Genomic DNA, 14,776 nt, shown 5'->3' with positions numbered 1-14,776 from the left:
TTTTAGTGTTTGTATCTTCGGTTTCTAAGTACCTCTACATTGTATGTGGTTACTGACCTATTATTACCATCAGGTTTAACATGTAAAATCTTCTGTCTGGGATTGGACTGACAACCCATGCTCATTACTGCAGACATGCATGTCCTAAAGCAGATGGGCCTAGGGGGAACGACTAACTGTGCTCTTCTAAGGTTATTAGTTTCCCAGTCATGAATCGGCAAGTATGTACTACAATTATTTTTTCTTGAATGGGCTTTTAAAACAAATGCATTTTTCTAACAACACGGTTAAATAACGATAAAGAGAATGAAGATACAATAAACATCAATTCCATCTAATCTTGCATTTTAGTAATCGGGATCATTTTGGTGCATTTTAAACAGAGAAGGTCAGTCAGCACAGCTGTAACATCCAACACATACTTCAAACATTTACAAGTGGCATGGTCATTTAGATTTTAGGGAATCTCTCATTAGACTTCTCAAAAGTAGCTTAGTGAGGTCATAATATGTAGTAGGTTAACGATAATCAGTAAGAATTTTAGTGATGTCATAATCTTACTATTACAGGCCGCAAAAATTCTAAATTGGAATTGCGAAGGCTAATATGCATATAAGTTTATATTGAATCTCCGTGATCAAAACGAACCTTCCCTTACACACCAGCAATGCAGAAGATATTCAGGCGGAGAATTGATTTAGCGAGGCATCTTTGCCCATCACCTTTTGGGGTAATGGCAAAAAGGGTAGGTTGGGCAAATGTTTTTTTGTTTTGTTTTGTTTTGCTTTTTAACAAATGAATACTTCAAAAGAGGATGCTTGTTTAATGGTGTTTTACAACCATACGTATGTATAATCAGCAAGCCTGAACATTGTTTATGGAACTTGGCACTAAGACTTTTTCTTCTTGACCCACAGACCCCCCCTCTGTTGGAGGCTGATGAAATAACGTGCGATGATGTGTTTAGTATAGACCCATTATCTCCGGTATGACAAGGCTATATTTTCAGATTTTGAGTACAATTAATAGAATATAGCCAATGGGATGGACCTTTTCACATCCAAAATGACAAATTTTCTTTGTGCTTTATCTGAAGGATTTTAAGGGGGCATTTGGAGATCAAGTTGTGGTAAGTAACACTACCTTTTCACAGCTGTTTTAATAGGCTAATGGTTTTTTTTTTATACCAGTAATGCATGTTTTTGTAACGGGCCGAGTGCCACAGGGCAAGGAACAGGACGTTCAGACCTTCGACGGTCACACACGTTTATTGATACACAATGAAGACAACGGCGCTCACATATAACAGAAACGGTTAACATAACCACGGCTACAGCTGACACGGACGTGAGCAGTAACAGACAAAGACGCACACTCCCAAAGTGGTTTACATACACACAGACATTACATGACTAAACCGTGTGCAGGTGTACGCTAAGTACAAAGGCGTGGTTACAACAAGACCATATGACCTGTGAGAGGGGAGCATTCCGTGACAGTTTTTAAGCACTCTCATGTGTCTTATGAGTCAAATATGATCTTTTGTAATCAAATTAACTTGAACTTCCTAGAATTATATATTTTTAAAAAAACGTAACATATTTATGGATGTTAATGCACTATCAATGTGGAGTGCCATTATAGTGGTATCTGTTTAACTGTTTATCCTTACGACCACCCAGATAAGCCACTGAAACTGACAAAACCTTCTTAATGATAATGGATGAGAAAATTATTTTTTCAGTGCTTTCCAATTTATCAATTTGATCACCTCAGTAAAACAGTGTTATGTTGCTGATTTAAGGTCACTGATTTCCAATCTAGGCTTAATTGACATGTTTCTGAAAAGAGTATGGTGAGGCCCACACAGAGGTTGTTTATGACCAGTCTCTGAATCCCAGCTTCATTTATCCATCTCTCTAATGTGGCTCTAATTTGATGGGAATTAATAATTGACATTCCTCATGAAAAGAGGCTCATTCCACAGAGGTAGTTCTAAGTGTGACAGAGTAATTTCCTGACACACAAAACCACTACTGTGGAATCAGACCTCCTTTCAGAGATTGTGTTTTATACCCAACCTGGCTCTTATAGGAGGAGAATGTGGAGAGTCCTTTTGGCACTATACGCTGCACCATGACTGGTATCCCCAGGGATAACCGACCAGTCATCCTCACATACCACGATATTGGACTGAACCGTAAGATTCTGATCTCATAACAAACATGAATGTGAAGTATCTACTGGTCTGCTATTTGTACTGTAATATTGTGGCTTGTGGCATATAGATGATTGCTCTGGTTAAAGTCTAAAACTTAGAATACTCTTCTTTTATTGTGTTGTAATGACCCTGGTATGGATGTCTGCAGACAAATCGTGCTTCGACTCTTTCTTCCATCATGAGGACATGCGGGAAATTATGTGCCACTTTGCTGTGTGTCAACTCAGTGCTCCCGGGCAACATGAGGGTGCCAGCACCTTCCCTGCAGGGCGAGTGTGAGTGCCTCACGTGCCACAATGTTCTTTCAGGGGCTGAAAGACATGCCAAGGTTAAACCTAATCTAAAACATGACCATCACATACCATTTTTCCAGAAGGTACATTTATCAGAACCTACTCCATAGCCCTCCATCTGCCCTCAGGCCACTACTCTCTAGCAATCAGACAGGACAACTCTAGGTCACGGTGTTAGTGCCAGGGTCTGAGGGAAGAAGAGCAGAGCACAGCACCAGTCAGATCTGCCGTCTGTTCCAGGGCAGATTCTGCGTCTGCTGCTCTAGAGCGCTCCATCTGGGCAACACAGTGACAGACCCAACTAAACTAACATCTGGAGGCTCAGACTGTCAGCATGTCTAGCTAGCACAAAATTGTCATGCACTTGGATTTCTTTCATAAACGTCTTAGTGTTCACATGCTACATTGCTGGCTGTGGCTCCCAGTACATCATAGCTAGGTTTAGCAGGTTCAAATCATGGAGAATCAATGGGGTCCCTTAAAATTATAACTCACCCAGTGCAATTCTTGTTCTGTAGATTCAAATATCCCTCAATGGACCAGCTCTCCGAGACCCTCCCTATTGTGCTCAAGCATTTTAAGTGAGTGAACCAGATTAACATTTACTCTGAAATTAAACTGTCAGTCCTTGTTCTAATCTGAAACCCTCTTAAGGTTCAAAGTGAGGTACATTTTTTTTCTCTCCACAGCATCAAGAGTGTTATTGGAATGGCCGTTGGAGCAGGAGCAAACATCCTCACACGGTTCACTGTGAGTTGCAGCACCGTCTTTCTTCCCGATGTATTTTAACATATCGATCAAACCAAGATAACTCCTCAGTGACAGTCATGTTTCATAACAGTGTTGATGCTTCTAGCGTAATCCTCATTATCAACTCTCCAAAATGCTGATACTTCACTAGTACCCCTCTGCTTGCATATGTAAACATACCTTTTTCCAAGTGCAAGAACTCCAAACATGAACACTCTTAATAATTGCTCATTTAACTACAGCAGTTTGACATCTAAAGTGATTTTGCCCTGAAGGTTTGTCTCTCTTTGACTGCTCATGGATAAATGTCTTGCAGCTGAAGTACCCAGACCTGGTCGAGGGCCTTATTCTGATTAACATTAATGCTCAGGCAGAAGGCTGGGCAGACCGGGCAGCATACAAGGTATCACAGCTTCATATAATAGGATTTTTACAGACACAGAAATAATTATACATGCTGTGTTTCTCACAAATTTGTTTTGTTTTTACAAAGAAGCTGTAATTTCAATCTATATAATTATTAATTGAAATATACCTAAATGTAAGTTACTTATTCTCAATGATTACAATTTATCAGCCAAACACATTTAAAAAAAAAAAACCTGCTAAACATTCCAACAATAGCATCAACTCTGACAAGCTTGGTGGAAATTCCATAAACTCACAAGCCATGGAAAATCAGTTCTCCCATTTAGAAAAATCCTAGTCACCTTATATGTAACGCTTGGTTGCCTGAGTGTCAAAGGGCGATGGACAGGACGAACATTTAATTGAAACAAACACAGGGGAACTCACACATATTAGAAACAAACATGAAACGGTTAACAATAACCAGAAATACTTGGCGTGCCGACGCCGCTAATATCAATACGCTATCTTAACAATGATCAACGACGCTGCGCACCCTGACGTGCGTTTAAATACGCACAGACAAACGAGGCGCAGGTGTGTGCAGGCGTGGCCACAAACGAGGGTCCTCCCACTGCACGTAGCTGGCCAAACCACATGCCTCGCGGGAGGCGAGCGTTCCGTGACTTCATGATAACTATCCGATATCACAATCACAACTTTACAACATTGGCAATATTCGATTCCAACAACTAAAATCTTTACTGTACTCCACAATCAAAGGAACGGAAAAAGAGGGCTGATTATATCAACCCTCTACAATCTCTGATTATATCCGCATATTGTCTCCAGACAAACTCATCAAAAATACAAAAAAAAATTCTAATCCAAATCCGAAAATAGCCCTGCCAACCACAATGGGAAGAAGACCAAAATAATTTCTGTATGCACTAATCTATAACTTGTGCAATTATCCAGAGAATACATTACACTGATCATAAGATGTTTAAAATGGGATTCACCAACTCTGAAATCTGCTCACATTGTACACAGAATGCTTTTATCTATGATATATGGAACTGCATACACATGAAACACTTTTTGAAAGAAATGATCAAACCTGTATCTCCAGAATTATGTCTTTTAGGATACACATCAGCAATCAGTACCACAAAAGAAACCACCACTGCACTACTTACAGCTCTAATAATCACCAAGAAAACTATCCTCATGAACAGGAAATAAAAAAACACCATTACTATTACTCACTGGAAAAATTTACTAATGGATCACATATCAATGGAAACATTTCTGCTTCTGTCCAAAACAGAACCAGTTAATACAGCTCAATCTGGAATCCGGTCATTAATTTTCTACAAAAGTAATCACCCCAACAATTAAACACCACTGAAAAAGTAGGTACACTGGAGCCCAATACTATACTACCCTGTATATAACCATAACAAAACACTTTGCTCAATTTTCACAAACTCCCCCTCACACACACTCTGAATTTTCTCCCAGTATAACAGTGTTATTTAACATCTAACATACACATTGCTGTTATTATTATTAATGATAATAATAATAATTCTTTTTCTCATTCTTTTTTTCTCCTGTTCTCTCTCCTTTTTCATTCTTGTTATTTACTGTCATGTTCGCTCCTCCCTGGCATTGCGGTTTCCATGGCAACGCCTCTGTTTACTTACCTCCTGGTTTTGTTTCCTTGTGCTTCTTTGTTTTGGTTTTGTTGATTTCTGAGCCATTTGTCATAGTGTTTGTTTTGCCGGTTTGTTGGATTTCTGCCTGCATTTGGATTGCTCTCTTTGCCTGTTATCTGTCTGTTTTGTTTACTTCATTGACTGATTTCTAGATTTCGACCCTGGCTAGTGCTTTGGATTGCACCTGTGGAATTCCCTTGCTCTCTTATAAAGCTGCATTTGCCTTACTGCGAGCGATTCCATCTCAGCACCTGCTCCAAATGTTACACATGCCCTGTCTGTGGGTCTGCTCATGTTTTATATATCCTCCTTCATGAGCGACACATAAATACAAATAATAGTCCTCAGAACAGGGAGCAGTGGTGGGCACAAATGTGAAAACTAATATACAGAATATTACTCTTAGTATTCTACTGTGTCCAGGTGATTTTTCTGGCCAAGCTTATGGTGGCAATTGACCCTATATTTTCATTCTTTTGGGATCCTTACAAAAGTGTCAAGCCTCTTTTAATAAAGTACTGTATTGGATCATAGTTTGTGTACTCGAGACCCTAAAGATCAACCCACACTTTCCACAGATTTCCAGATGGGCCCTTGGTCTCCCTGATACAGTCATCTCCCACCTGTTCAGACAGGTATGAAATAACCCCCAAAATGATATATGTATTATAGAGCAGTATTTCTTAACCCAGTCCTTGGGATCCATCAGACAGCCCACATTTTCCCTCTATCCCAGCTCCCAACAACATCCTCACTCCTAAACCAAGCCATTAGGAAAATGAATGCCTGGTACAAGTGTACTGGGCTGGGTCAGAGCAAAAATGTAGGCCATTTCATATGTCCCGTGGACTGGGTCACTAACACTAATCTAGAATAATTAAAAGTTAGACACCTTATTACTAATGATAAGTGCTCCATATGAGCTATTCTGAATTTATAGTGTGTCCTATTTGTAACTCAAGAACCAGATGCCTACATTATTGTCCATCAAAAGGTCAACAATGTTTTTTTTTTTTACATAATCTTTTTATTGTATGTATCTATCTTAAGTGCCCTTGTAGACTGCACATAGAGGGAGAGATATTTAAATCTGTATTCACATCAAGGTTTGATGTTTTGTGACTGATTGAGTCTTGGACTGACTTTATGGTACCTTGGCAGGAGGAGATTAAGAAGAAGGCAGAATTTATAGGGACATTTCGTAACAACATCACAAATAGGATTAACCAGACCAACCTTCTACATTTCATGAAGTCCTACTACAGGTATCTCTGAGATCTGCATTCTATTGAACCTTCTGAGCTCTCTGTTTCTAGACCTGATTGTCATATGAACAGTTCCCAGTCTTATTAGCTTATTATTACTTTCTCAGACGAAGTAACCTGAAAATTGAGAGAACGTCTCCAGGTGGAATCACTCCTATGAAGACTCTAAAGTCAGTGATAAAATGTTTCTCTTTTATCTTTATTCCATGTTATTTTTTTGATGTAAACTGCTCCTATGCCCCACATGCCTGAAAGGTTTTGTTACTCTAGGTGTCACACTCTCCTGGTGGTAGGAGATAACTCTCCTGCGGTTGATGCTGTGGTATGTACAATTTGTTTTAAATGCAGAAGTTAAAAAACAACATCAAACCCAGCATTCAAATCAAACTTCTATCTGTACCTGGGAGCCTGCATGCGAATGTATGTGTTTTCCATCATAGGTTGAGTGCAATTCCAGAATGGATCCCACAAAAACAACCCTCCTCAAAGTTAGTGACCTTCAAATGTCATCAAAGCAATACTGAATATGATATTTAATTTTGTTTAATTTCACTCTCTTTATAGCATTGTCTCTTTTATAATATAACATTGACTCTTTAGAACATAACATCTCTCTATTACATTGTCCTTCATGTTGATCCTCATGAAGATGGCTGACTGTGGAGGCCTACCTCAGTTTGATCAGGTCTGTGGTTACCCATTAAAATAATGCTCTTGCATTCAAACTGACTGATACACTCTGTAATCTATTGTCTTGTTCTTACCTTATAGCCTGGCAAGCTGGCAGAAGCCTTGAAATATTTCATCCAAGGACTGGGCTACAGTAAGTAAATACTATAAATATGAACACACTGTCAAAAGGTCAAAATAATACATCAGAAAGCCTCTGCACAATGTAAAGCCCATAAATCCAATTTAGAACTGTACAGCACTGCCCGTGGTAGACCTAACAGGCTTCCATAGCTATGTTCAAAGCATGTAGCATGTATGCTTTATAAGTGGTGCCATTAGGGACCTAGAGCTATGTTATTTCACCTTGTCTCCCTGCATATCTCTGCCTCTGACAGTGTCCTCTGCAGGCATGACACGCCTGTCTCGTGACTGCACCTCCTTCACCACCAGCGTGGCATCCTTCTGGCCTCGGTCCTACACCATCAGGACCGAGGAGAGCACCTCCAAGAGTGTCATGGCTGAGGACGAGACCCTCCTCCCAAGTGTTCCACTAAAGGGCTGAGATGTTCTAACACAGCCTCACCCTTCTCCCCATATGCCCAGGGCTATCTCACCGTTCTCATGCTCAGTTCTGCTACATTTCAAATTTTAAAAATGCCCCAAATTAAGGGACCGTTGCTGTGTAGAGTTTGTGTGTCAGTGTCCCAGTAGACTAATTTAGTCTTGCACAAAAGGAAAAAAGAAAAAAACAATAAAAAGCTGTTTAAAGTGTTTTTAACTTATCAGGTTCAGTGTTTTATGTTTATTGGTAAGTGGTAGCTCAGTGGTTAAGGTGCTTGCCTTGTCATTGGAAGGTTGCTGGTTTAAGCCCCACCACTGCCAAGTTGCCACTGTTGGGCCCCTGAGCAACCCTCAATATTTCAAGTTGTACTCAATCATAATTGTAAGTTGCTTTGGATAAAAGCGTCAACTAAATGCCATAAATGTATTTAATAGCCATAAAAAGTTGATGTATAGTACATCAATCAATGTATAATACTTTTAGTACTTAGTCTATGAATCAATGTATAATACTTTTTAATAATGATCATATACCATTTGTATAATATTTTTATGAACAATGAAAAGGCTTTGATTTATGGGATAATTGTATAAATTGCACCAGCAGTGTGTGTTGATGGGTATTTGAGAGATGTGAACTATGGCTATCACTTCTTAAGGCTTATCACTTATTATGGTTTCATGCTTATTATGGTAGAATATTATGGATTTTTATGTTATAGGAGCTAATACTTCTTGTGGTTTACTGAAGTATGTTTAGTTATCTGTATTCTGCTGTAGCTTACCAATGACTGCAGAGGTATAGCATGCAATGCCTGCAATGTTTGTACCCATCAGGTGTGTAGCACCTTCTGCCTGAGTCTCTGTGTATCAGCAACACCTTGGTCGTGCTGCATAATGTATATGAAACAATATATGATGAAGAGAACAAGCATCACAAGTTATTTTTTTTATATTAAAACTGTTCTGTGACTATTAAGTGTAAATGAGACAGGTGGTGTGTCATTACACACGGACAATTATGTCATTTAAATAAACAGTCACATAATTATGTAGCCATTCATTTTATTCTTATCACAGTGAACAACAATAATGACAATATTCATTATCATAATTATCGTTGGTGTTGTTAATTATTTTTGTAGTACTGTTGTTTATACTTATTATTATAAAAACAAGAGATTATTGTTACAGTATGTCTGTTTCCTCATCAGTGAATTCCTTTGGCACTGCAGTTCCTGCATGCTCGCCGTCAGGACGAAATGGTCACTGCACTGTGTTACCGGCTCACACTCGGCTTTTAATGGGAAAGAGGAGTTATTCTGCTGGGACATTACGGCGGCACGCCTAACCATAGTTTTGGATCATGTATTGATTCTGACCCAATCTCGTTCTGTACTTGCACCACTCTGTGCTGATTAGTAGTTCTGCCATGCCCGTATGTGCCTGCATGACAGGCCACAAACTAGAATGCCGAATTTTGCTTTCATACTTTCATTTTCATTTTCATTTACTTTCATTTTCATATTTCAAAAGTTTTAACAGTTGATTCTGACGTGAAATAAACATTTCCATATCTCTCGGATCAAGTGAAGATTGCATAAGCTCTTTGGCTGCTCTGTGCACAAGGAACGCCAGCCTTTTGGCGAACGTAAATTAAATTTATCATCCTTTCTGTAAAAGTTCCGAATGACCTGCCAACTTTAATTCCTTCCAAGCTGTGTACCCCATGGAGCCTTAAAACGCATTACTGAAACTTTTGCTCAGTCAGGTTGCATGTTAACCGTGCACATATATAACCTGAACACATAGATGAAATATTCCTTACTGCACTTTGACCTTCTGAATCCACTTATGATCAATACTCATGTGAGCATTGATCCCTGCAGAGAATGTCATATGGCAGAGGGTCTATGGTATTATCACTGCCCTTCTCAATTCATGATCTCGCTGGGCTCAAAGAAGGGCTCCAGCTCAGCAAAGATGTCATTGGGGTTCCTGCAAGAGAGGTTGCAGAAGCAAGCATTGATCCACATGTACTTCCAAGTGAAGACTGACCCGTTGGGACACTGAAATTCCACCTCGATGGTCTTTGACTTGTACGGAATGCAGCAGCGTTCATCAGAACACACACCGCAGTATTTGGGCCAGTATGGTTTCTTACTGACACAGCCGGAGATGGTGAAGTTCTGGAACTCCTGCTCACGGTAGATGTTCAGGCACTTTTTTCCTGGCTTGGGGATACAGTATCCATGAGAGTAAATGTCAGTAATCGTACTTATGGGTAAGCTAACAAATTAACAAATGGAATAATGAAAGATATCTTTACCCGAAAGTATTTGGTGATGTCCACCTCACAGGGGCGAATGTTGCACATTCGGGTTTCTTTCTCCATCTCACACTGGGTGTTTTCATTGGAAATTCGCATAGATACACCCCGCCCACAGGTCTTCGAGCAGGGGCTCCAAGGGGTAGTCTGGGCAATGCAGTTTTTGTGCCAGATCTCATTGGTGCTTAGAGCCACTGAGTAATGCATGAAAAATGTTAGCTATTTTTGTTTTTATTTTAGGTATCCTCTTTATTTATTTTACCAGAAAGTCAATTTAAGATCTGCAATCCTCTACAGCAACAGAGACCTTGTACTCACTTGTAAACACATTTTGTAACCACAAAGAGAAAGAGGGCTTGATGTCTAAAACAAGCCCGTGTTAGCATCTAAATCACAATATCACTTCGTTCCATCCCAGACTTATTCAAACTGCTGTTTGCTATTATTTATAATCTTGCAATAATCTTTGATTAAACCAATAGGTTTATGGCTAACAAGTTCACCAGTCTTCCTCATCAGGCTTCAACACTTTGCAATGGCGTGATCATTTCAGCCTTCAATGAAAACCATACCCTTTTTGAAAATATTAAACTCATAGTACAGTCATGCATGTTAAAACCTTGCTATGACTTTTTCGTAACTTGTTTTGTCAGGTTTTTTTTGGGTTTTTTTTTAATTTGCTAAATAAAATCAATAAAAACATCTGAATGTACTACAGCAATTTTAATAAGGTCTTATTTGAAAAACTCCTTTACCTCAAGGCATGGTGAGTGTATATATATTGCACACTTTATACACAAAGCAATTGCAAGTGCTATACAAATAAAAAAGCATGACCTACACGAGCATCAGAGTTGTCCTTACCCTCGGGAGCATGCCTGGGCCTGGTCTTGCGTGGTTTTTGAAACTCGTCGCAGATCCACTGCTCACAGCAGCGGCCTGGAATTCTCACCTTCTTGGCTGACTGGCACCAAACCCGGGGTGGCGGGGCGTCGGTGCACAGCGACACGCACCCAATTGCCCCATTCACACACAGGCAGCGGTACTTACAGCTGGGCTGGAAACTCTGGCCGTTTCGGTAAATCACACCATCATATTCACAGCCTGTCCCCATCAGATCTGAAGCACAAGAGCATGCATAGAACAGCGCTGACTTCATCAGTCAATGGACCGTGCAAGACTATGTAGGAGTTTCATGCAGGAGGAGAGTGTGTGAGAATGGGAAGGGCTTGAAAATGAAGATGCATAGACATGTGCAGGACATGCGCATTACCACCTCTGTACTGAGCACTCCATAGCCTCACCTTGGATACAAGTTTGCTATGTGTAATCAACTGGTTTACCGAGCTACAGCATTAACACCACAGACAGGTGACGTGAATGTCATGGGCAAAAATGGGCAAGCGCATGGATCTGAGCGATTTCGACAAGGGCAAAATTGTGATGGGTAGACGACTTGATCATTTCCAAAAGGATAGGTTTTGTGGGGTGTTCCACAATGCAGTTTCAGTACGCAGTAGTTAGTACCTCTCAAAAAAGTCCACGGAAGGACCACTGGTGAATTGGCAACAGGGTCATGGGTGCCCAAGACTCGCTGATATGTGCGGGGACTGAAGCCTAGTCCATCTGGTCTGATCCCTCAGAAAAGCTACTGCAGTACAACTTGCTGAAAATGTTCATTCTCACTGTGGTGTAAGTGACACTGTGCATCGCATCTTACTGTGTAGCCACAGACCACTCAGGCTGACCATGCTTATCCCTGTCTACCACCAAATACAACGGGAACGAGAGCATCGGAACTGAACCACGGAACAATGGAAGAAAGTGGCCTGGTTTGATGAACCACATCATCTAGATGTGGAGGGCCACATTGCGTGTGTCGCTTACCAAGGGAAGAGATGGCACCAGGATGCGCTATGGGAAGAAGACAATCGGGCAGAGGCAGTATGATGCTCTGGGCACTGTTCTGCTGGGAAACCTTGGGTCCTGGTATTCATGTGAATGTCACTTTAACCCATACTACCTACCCAAACATTGTTACATACCAAGTACACCTCTTCATGGCAACAATATTCCCTAATGGCAGTGGCCTTTTTCAGCAGGGTAATACACCCTGCCACAGTGCAAAAAATGCTCTGGAATTGCGGAACATGACAGACTTGGCTTCCAAATTCAACATATCTTAATCCAGTCAAGTATCTGTGGGATATGGTGGAAAGACAAGTCTGATACATGGAGGCTCCAGTTCGCAACTAACAGTACTTTAAAGGATCTGTTGCTAACATCTTGGTGCCATAGCCCACAGGACACCTTCAGCGGTCTTGCGGAGTCCACACCTTGTCAGATCAGCTGTTTTGATGGCACAAGGTGGACCTATGCAATATTAGGCAGGTAGTTTTAATGTTATGTCTGCCCATGTGGCAGACAGACAGACAGATGAGGTAATAGAGAACGACCTCTGTTTCTCTGGGAAGCTTTTGTACTTCACTGCAATTTAGAATACCTCTACATCTTTTATTACAGTAGACCAGGCCTTGAGGGCTCCTGAGAGCTGTCACAACAACAGTGGGTATTAAAAGAGCTGGACTTTTAAGGTTTGATTTTTATTAAATTGCCAGTCTACTTTCAAGAAGTCTCTTTTTTTTAATTACAAACTATACAAACACACAGATTAAAGAAACAAGGGTGAAAATTCTGTCTTATAAGTTTCAAGCATCTGCAAATTCCTTGAATGACATTAGTTTTATTAACAGGGATATGTGAATGTCAAAATCTGAAAAACAGTGGAGCCCAGTTATGTAAACCCAAGCACTGTGATTTAAATTTTTAAAACTTTTCAAATGAAAATGAAATGATGGGCCCCTGAACTTCTTCAAACAGAATAGTGTCATCTTAATGTACATGTCTGATCATATATAAAAGTAGCAAAAACTTGTAAAGGCCTATATTACGGGATGTGTTTAGGTAAGATATTTGTAGCCTGATATAAAAGCAATCGATTAGCACATGGAATCACTTACATGCACACACTCCTTTTTCGTATCTAGGCTTGTCAGCGCTGTAGTCACAGTACAATCCCTTATGGTAGTCACAGGTGTCTCTTTCGTTGCAGGTTGCACCCATCTGTTTTGCACATACCTTGCAGCAGTCACAGCCGTCTGTAAGTAGACTGACCCCCGGAGCGCACACGGGGGCGCTCTTGGGACACTTGCACGGCCATTTACAGTACTGTGTCCTGTTGACGGGGTGTAAATCTGTGGTCACAACGGGCATGTCGGTGGAGTTTTGGGACACGATCTTTGTAAAAGGAAGAAAGAAAAGGTTAAAAACAATATTCTTTAACATCAACGTGATCCAGCACAGGACATCAATGAAATAGTTTTCAAATCGTAGTTCATTTGATAATTTAATTAATTTAGTAATTAAGAAATTAACTAATTCAGCGTCATATTCTGAGGCGCAGATAATTTTGCACCCTTCAGCAAATAATAAGATTACATTGGAATTAGCCTATGGCTTTGCACGTCCAAATAACCAGTCTTTTAGGCAGCACTTCAAATCTGTCAATATATAGGCTGCTGTAGTAGTTAAAGATGTGGATTCAATTTCACAGGCCAAATAATGGAAACTATATTCTGTGCCTGCGGCTCCTGTAGCACTTCACCAGGATGATTAAAACTTTTTTTTCATGTGCTAATGACCATGTTCCCATTAATGCACCAAAAAAGGTGCCCAACAGCATAACGCGTAAAGTTAATATTCTCCATGTGAAAACCTCATGCCTTGTGCCAGTACGATACTGAATGAGGTTATAAATGTACATATATACATAATGTATATATCACTTTACGATACAATCGCTCACCTGATAAAGACCACTGGCTAACAGCAGTATCCACAGAAACCACCTCATCACTAATATTCTGTGTGACACACATTGAGACAAAATTATTCTCCGTTATAGTCAAAATCCATTTCACTCCGTCTGGCAAAGTCTTTTCGAGACATCGGTGAGCCGCTCACTGCCACATTAGCAACTGTCTCTGTCAACGTTGCTGGCGTCGATGTTGACGTCAGCGTTTCGACCCAGGTGGTTTGGCTCCGTTTATCCTCAGCCCGTAAGTTCTGCGAGACGTACGGAGCATCTGCTTCCCTCATGTCAACCATCTTACTCAGGTAGACTCTGATTGCCCACACAGCGATACATATTATGTGTGTGCTGGACTCCACGTTAGCGATTATAGACTATATTGCAATTGTCTGTAGCAGTGGCGGGAATGTAGCTAGAGTTGAAAACACACTGGTTATAAAAGTACAAAACAGAGTAAAATAACACAACCAAATAGGATCAAGAACAGTAATATTTTATACACGTAAAAGACGAAATGACAGAATTAAATAAATACGATATTAATTAGTGCGCTTTAAGATGTGAAGATGTCCAGCCTTAGAATGTCACACGGGTTTTTTAAGTAATTCCAGAACAAGGCGCCATGATATTTATAAGCAGACTCACCACTTTTCAAACACATTTCTCGGATGACTAGCAGTTTCCTTTATGATAATGAACTGCGAGACGAGCATAATCGTTTTGTTAAGATAAAAGGCACAAGGCT

General features: G+C 40.3%; 2 protein-coding genes across 2 annotated transcripts; one reads left to right on the top strand and one right to left on the bottom strand.

Moving 5' to 3' along the window:
• Positions 1-967: 967 nt before the first annotated feature.
• Positions 968-8,045, top strand: ndrg1b (N-myc downstream regulated 1b). Its single transcript, XM_026999987.2, has 15 exons — positions 968-986; positions 1,097-1,129; positions 2,095-2,200; positions 2,370-2,496; positions 3,033-3,095; positions 3,204-3,264; positions 3,581-3,667; positions 5,912-5,968; positions 6,495-6,598; positions 6,706-6,768; positions 6,869-6,920; positions 7,039-7,086; positions 7,248-7,283; positions 7,370-7,421; positions 7,666-8,045. The coding sequence occupies exons 3-15, from the start codon at positions 2,137-2,139 to the stop codon at positions 7,830-7,832; spliced, it is 981 nt and encodes a 326-aa protein (XP_026855788.2). The 5' UTR covers positions 968-986; positions 1,097-1,129; positions 2,095-2,136; the 3' UTR covers positions 7,833-8,045.
• Positions 8,046-8,879: 834 nt separating this feature from the next.
• On the bottom strand, positions 8,880-14,193 carry ccn4b (cellular communication network factor 4b). Its single transcript, XM_026999957.2, has 5 exons — positions 14,026-14,193; positions 13,181-13,457; positions 11,025-11,279; positions 10,161-10,354; positions 8,880-10,065 (listed from the first exon to the last, which is right to left on the bottom strand). The coding sequence occupies exons 1-5, from the start codon at positions 14,071-14,073 to the stop codon at positions 9,766-9,768; spliced, it is 1,074 nt and encodes a 357-aa protein (XP_026855758.2). The 5' UTR covers positions 14,074-14,193; the 3' UTR covers positions 8,880-9,765.
• Positions 14,194-14,776: the final 583 nt, after the last annotated feature.

The sequence above is a fragment of the Electrophorus electricus genome, chromosome 10 (assembly GCF_013358815.1).
Source record: "Electrophorus electricus isolate fEleEle1 chromosome 10, fEleEle1.pri, whole genome shotgun sequence".
Taxonomy (NCBI): Eukaryota; Metazoa; Chordata; class Actinopteri; order Gymnotiformes; family Gymnotidae; genus Electrophorus; species Electrophorus electricus.
The sequence above is the reverse complement of the archived record's forward strand: the minus strand, read 5'-3'. Positions and strand labels throughout refer to the sequence as shown.